Genomic DNA, 6,265 nt, shown 5'->3' on the forward strand with positions numbered 1-6,265 from the left:
GGTAACAGCCTCTTGGGCTCTTCTAGCGGTACCTTGTATGCTGGAGTGCTCAGAAGATGCTGAAAAGGGTGTTTGTTTGCATATGTGTTCAACCCTTTATCGTAAGTAAAAATGACTTCAGATTGCGTATATGTGACAGCAAAGACTACCATGTTGCTGATCTGGTCTTATAGTTCACTCACATGTTACAGGAGTCAATGAACACAGAGCTGAGGAAACAGTTTATATAAAGGCAGGCTTACCAGCTGGTGCAGAACGTGAGCAGTGAAGTTGAAAACCTTGATGAACGGCACATAAATCACTTGATTTGCCTTCCTTAAAGTCTGACTTGGAATCCTCTTTGCTCTCAATTTCATCTGAAGAAAGTTTATCCAGTTCAATTAGCACTGCTGACATTGTGAGACAGTCTCAGTGTAACTCAATCAAAACCAGTCAATAAAAGAACAAACCACCTTAACTTCAGCTTATTTGCAGTCTAGGGAAAAAATAACTTCCTAATATAAAAATATTTCCCCAAGCCGTAATAGTGCAAAATGCTTTTAACTTCCTTAATGACTGAGAAACTCCATTTCCATGAAGCTGTTCTTCCAGCTCTGCAGCGTTTGCTACATATTGCAGCTCTTCTTGAGTGTAGGAAACTAGTTCTTTAACAAGTTCTCTTCTCGGAGTGACAACAATATTATGGCATTTCTGTGGAGCTGGTACAAAAATAGAAAAGGTAAGTGGAGACATCTGTATCTCCACTAAGTTCTGGACTAACTTTAAGAGTCTTATTCCCATTTTGTTACCCGCTGGTCCAGCTGGGAGGGGCTAAGCAGTACCAATGAACACAAGTGCATCCCGAACGCCAGCCTGGCAGCTGCACGGGGGAAGCTGCTTCTGCCACAGCTCGGTTTCCTGGGTGAGCGCTCAGGGCTGTGTCCGGGATGCGCGCAGCAAGATACAGGCACACCACAGACTCCATCAGTCCCTGAAAACAAGCAACAAACAGCTCTTGGTTCCTCTGTTCCATGTTTTTAAGCCTTGATTATACCAAGCTCCTCTTTAGGAAAACCGCTTTTAGTAACGTTAAGCAAACCGGCTCAGTCCTGTAATCTCTCTCTGCACTTCTCCTCACGCTTAGATACAAATAAACCCCGGCAGAACTCCGGAGACCCGTTCAGCTCCTCTCCCCTCGTTCCAGCCTGTGCCTCGGCGGCTGGAGACCCCGCTAACCAGTGCCGAGGGAGGCACCCACCGGTGGCGGGGGAAACTGCACGGCTCCAAGTTTCCCTGCAGGACAGCAGAGCTGCTAAAGCAGGAATCGTCATTCCTCCAAGTACACCACACACGAGCTTGTGCTAGGAAAAACCAAGCCTGACTAGAGAAAAGGCACCTGCGGATGATGCATCAGGTATTAGCTGCCTATCACTTGCTTACCTTGTTTGCTAGCAGGAAAGAGAAGTAAATGCAGAAACATCTATGCGGCCATGCAGTTTGTAGGAAAAAGTCCCTTAAATGGTACCAAGGGGACAAATCCCAAATCTGTAAACTCCAGTTGTTAGAGAGAGGAATTTCCAGGGCAACCCCAGCTAACATTAGCCTCGTTTAAAACCAAGCCTTTGGCAGTTACCTCTCCAATCCCTGTGCCGACTGGGAGCAGGTAGAGCTCCCCTGTGCCTGTGTGGGAAACATATCCTTAAGCAGCACCCAGCTGTCAACCAAGAAAACGCCAAACATCCAGTGGGACACTTCTCCAATTTAAGGGAACTTGCAAGAGTAGATCGTCTAGGTGACTTACAACCAAAGCAGGAAACCCAGGTGTGGAACAGGACTATTGCTATTAAGTAGAGAAGCAGGCAAGTGGCACTGAAAAAAGAATTTCAGTCACAGGGGAGGCTTTCCAAGAGGCCAGAAATAATTTGAAGCAGTTCTTTCATTTCACTTCAATTAATGCACATCGGGGTGGGGGAACAAAGACAGCCTGGTCAAAGAATCACAGCACTTCCCCAAACTTTAGAAATGGTTATGTAACAGGGGAAACAAGCAAGCCAATGTTACATAGTTCGAAAGGCAATTCCAGCACAACTCATGCCAAGAAAGGCAAAAGAACAGAACAGACATACAGCAGTGTTAATAGAACCCTATTTCAGTTTTTAATTACATGAAGTCTGGTTATACTGCTATTGATAGCTGAAGTAACATGACGGTATTCTAAAAACCATCTTCCCCCAGTTGAAAATGCTGGCTGTTAGTGACATTTTCCTACGCTTAGCTGGGTATCTGTGATTTTTTCCAGCATATGCAAACAAATTTACTTCCTGCACAAGTCTGTATCTGATGTTTTAGGTTTCTCCAAAGACACTGAACTCAGTGTAGTTTACTGTAAAAATGAAGCATCTAATTATGTTTCTATTATGTTTTCTACATAGCTACTGTTAACTCTGAATATGCAAATCACTCTAAGGCATGTCAAATCTTTAACAGTGTGACCGTTTTTCATTTGTATAAGCTTTTTTCCTTTATTTTACATGTTTATACATATGTTAACAGTAGGCAGTGCTTTTCATCATTTTTTAAATCAATTTAGAGATTCCCCAAACTGTTTTACCGTTTATGCATTACAGGGTGTGTGTAAATACCCTGAAATACATGTTAACTGTGCTAACAGGTAAAGATCATCCTTTTTACAGTGGCAGAAGATGACAGCATATTGTTCATAGCTATTTACTTTTCATTTGTTTATCTATTGAAAGCAGTAACCTAGTGGCGAAATTTGATAAACCCTACTCTCCTTTTCCCTGTGGCCCATGGAAGGAGTGAAAGGCAGCAGATGCCTATAGACATTTCCATGTTAGTAAAGCAAAACAGAGGTTCAGGGCCTAACACTGCACCTGCTTTGACAGCGCAGAGCTGAGCCAACCTGTGAGCAGCTCAAGTCCTGTATGGTACAGCATCTTTAGCATCTCTCCCTTAGCATCCTCATTCCTCTTTCAACACCAACAGTAGTAGATGGCAAAACCAGGAGCCTGATCTATTTTAATACTACTTTTATTTGCCAAGAGGTTTAGAGTAAGGAGGAGGAAAAAGAAACACTATCCAATTGTCCCTTCTGGCAAAGTATTAGAACAAAATCTTAGCAAATAGCATAGGAACAAACCATTTTCAGAACCTTAAGTGCCTGAAGGTACTCATATAGGTACTTAACTGAACAATCAAAAGCACCAAAACATGCTGTTCCTTGAAAGTCTCTAAACAATTTGACTCTTAAAGTTTCTGTGAATAGATACTCTAATACATCTGGTCAAACACGTACACATACTGGCAAGTTATTTACAGTAGTCTCACGGTTCTCATGCTTTGTCAACAGAGCATCAAAATTTGCAGGTTTTAGAATGTGAAAGTAGGGTTTATACCACTAGCAGTATTTCAGAGATAATGGAAATTTAATTATCATGAACCATTCAGATACTATGATCTAAAACTCAAGTCATGCCAAACCAAGCTATGAATACTTGTTCCTCAAAGACTAAAAATAAGAGATAACGTCAAGACAAATAATTGTCTCATGCAAAAAAACTCTCTTAATTCAAGAGAAGTACATGTTTATACGGTAATGAAGATGCATTGACACAATTCTCCCTTAGTCCAAGGTTTCAGTGCTTATGCCTTCATTTAATTGAAGACCCAAGCTTAATGACCTCAGCTTGGACAGAGCTGTGCCTATTCCCAGGGACTGTTCTGTTAGTGTCGGTGGGGAATCCGTGTGTTAATTTGAACCTCTTGTCATACCTATTTGAACCACAGATAAACAAGATGTTCAAAACAGAGGAAATGAGTTATCACCTTCCTAGAACAAGGCTGAACTACACTGGAATTATATTATTTCAAACACAGCAGACAAGAATATTTGCTAATATTACAAGGTTAACATGCTCCAACCACTGATAATATGGGAAGTAATCTAGAGATTGCTGTGTGGCATCTGCTTAGAAGTGCACTATCTGTGTTTGAATGCATATTCAGAGGTGTTTGGCATCTCAACTCTCATGTAATAGTTTTTAGCCTGACTACATTATTCAGGAAGCCAACTATAGTCTAACAGCAATTGGCAAGGCCTTTGCAGTGAGGATGTCCTGGTTTCAGTTAGGACAGAGTTAATTTTCCTGCTAGTAGCTGGCAGGGTGCTATGTTTTGGATTAGGATGAGAAGAGCACTGATAACATGCTGATGTTTTAATTGTTGTAGAGCAGTGCTTACACCAAGCCAAGGACTTTTCAGCTTCTCGCTCTGTCCTGCTAACGAGCAGGCTAGGGGTGCAGCAGGAGCTGGGAGGGGGCAGACCCAGGACAGCTGACCCAAAGTGGCCAAAGGGGGTATTCCATACCATCTGACATCATGCTGAACAATATATAGGGGTGGCTAGCCGTGGTGGAGGGGGGGCCGGCTGCTCGGGGATAGCCTGGGCATCAGTCAGCAGGTGGTGAACAATTGCATTGTGCATCACCTGTTTCATACACATTATTATTATTAATACTATCATCATTATTATTATTATTATTTTCCTGTCTTAATAAACTGTCTTTATCTCAACTCACAGGCTTCACTTTCCCATTTCTCTCCCCCATCCCAGAGAGGAAGGGGGGAGGGTGAGTGAACAGCTGTGTGGTGTTTAGCTGCCAGCCGGGCTAAACCACAACAGTCCATTTGGCACCCAACGTGGGGCTCGAAGGGTTGAGATATTGACAGATTTGACCAGAGTGCGTTAAACTAAAATTGATATAAGTATTGGACCTGCTTAATAGTTGCTAAGGCAATCAACATTGTGACTAATCTCAAGTCTGCTGTGCCTGTTTTGCAAATTGAGTTTTATAGCACGTTACTTTCTGTATGTGCTCCCTGTCGCGCTGTTTATCCTTTCCGGGCCCTGGTTTAAGATTGTTATGGCACTGTGCGGTGTAACAATGACTTATGAAATGACGAGATTTCTGGTCATGACTCTAACCTGGTATTTGTACTCAGCACTGTCATTGACTCTATACTTCGGAAACCATATCTCAGAAACTATTAGCAATTACACCTATTGCCTTTTTTCGTCAGGGAGTCAATCTGTGGAGGAGACAGGGGAAGATATTTTTTCCTACCTGTTCACTCTCCCTTCCTCCTTCACCACCCTCTTATCCCCCGAGCTAGTTACGGTAGCTCTCCAAGATGTTGAATATCCTTGGGATACTCAGACCAGCATGTTCCTGTTATGTCGCCTGAATGCGCTTCAGGTTTTGTTTAAGGTTAAACAACTACTTAGGAATCTCATCTGGAGATCTGTCTTGAGGCGGGATAGTTGCGAGTGGCAGGGAGTGTGGGAGGATATGGGCAGGTTTCTAGAGCAGTGGGCACCTCCAGTGTTTTGGACATTCACCCCTGAACAACTGCAAAATCCTAAAAAAACTGGTAGAATGCTTGAAAAAAAGGTGTCATGACTCTGGCAGTTCCAAAGTGACACAAATCACTGTAGCGTGCTGGGGTCTGGCTTGTGCCTATCGAGCTGCAATTGATGCTACTATCAACCTAGTGACAGACCCTGCAGCCGCTCCAGCCCCTGCAGCCACTCCAGTTCCAGCTCCCGCAGCCGGGTCAGAGAAACGAGCCGTAGCAGTGCAAGTTGCCCCTGCAGAGAGTATTCCAACCCCTGTGGCAGACCCTGTGGCTGGGTCAGAGAAACGAGCTGTAGCAGTGCAAGTTGCCCCTGTAGACAAGGTGAAAAAATGGTATAGAGACTCAGGTCGTTTAGAACGCAGACAGTCTTCTGCTAGGTCTAAGTATAGAGAAGACGAGGCTGGGCCATCAAAGGTGCAGGAGGATGAAGATGAGGATGTCAAAAAATCAACAGTAACTACCTGAACCCTATACCAGCGTGAGCTACGAGATGTGCGAAAAGATTTTGGTTGCTGCATAGGTGAGCAGCTTGTCACCTGGCTGCTCCGGTGCTGGGACACTGGAGCCAATTGTGTGGAATTAGAGGGCAGGAAAGCCAGGCGGCTGGGATCCCTTGCTAGAGACGCAGGCATTGACAAAGCAATTGGAGATGGGCACGATCTCACAGCCTCTGGAGGCATCTCCTGTTAGCTGTGAAGGAAAGGTATCCCTTCAAGGAAGAACTTGTATGTCTACCAGTCAAGTGGACCACCATGGAGAAGGGAATTCAGTACCTGAGGGAATTAGCCGTACAGGAGGTAAGTTATAAGGACCTAGACAACGCACAAATATCCACAGATCTAGATGAAGT

General features: G+C 43.8%; 1 protein-coding gene across 1 annotated transcript in view; it reads right to left on the reverse strand.

The window, feature by feature from the left end:
- ANO3 (anoctamin 3) overlaps window positions 1–396 on the reverse strand; it is a 213,241-nt gene extending 212,845 nt beyond the window's left edge. Inside the window, exon 1 of the mRNA XM_035550066.1 lies at window positions 243–396. Within this exon, the coding sequence (XP_035405959.1) occupies window positions 243–396 (154 nt within the window). The remainder of the gene's footprint in view (window positions 1–242) is intronic.
- Between the last annotated feature and the right edge of the window lie 5,869 nt (window positions 397–6,265).

Source organism: Cygnus atratus, chromosome 5, assembly GCF_013377495.2.
Source record: "Cygnus atratus isolate AKBS03 ecotype Queensland, Australia chromosome 5, CAtr_DNAZoo_HiC_assembly, whole genome shotgun sequence".
Taxonomy (NCBI): Eukaryota; Metazoa; Chordata; class Aves; order Anseriformes; family Anatidae; genus Cygnus; species Cygnus atratus.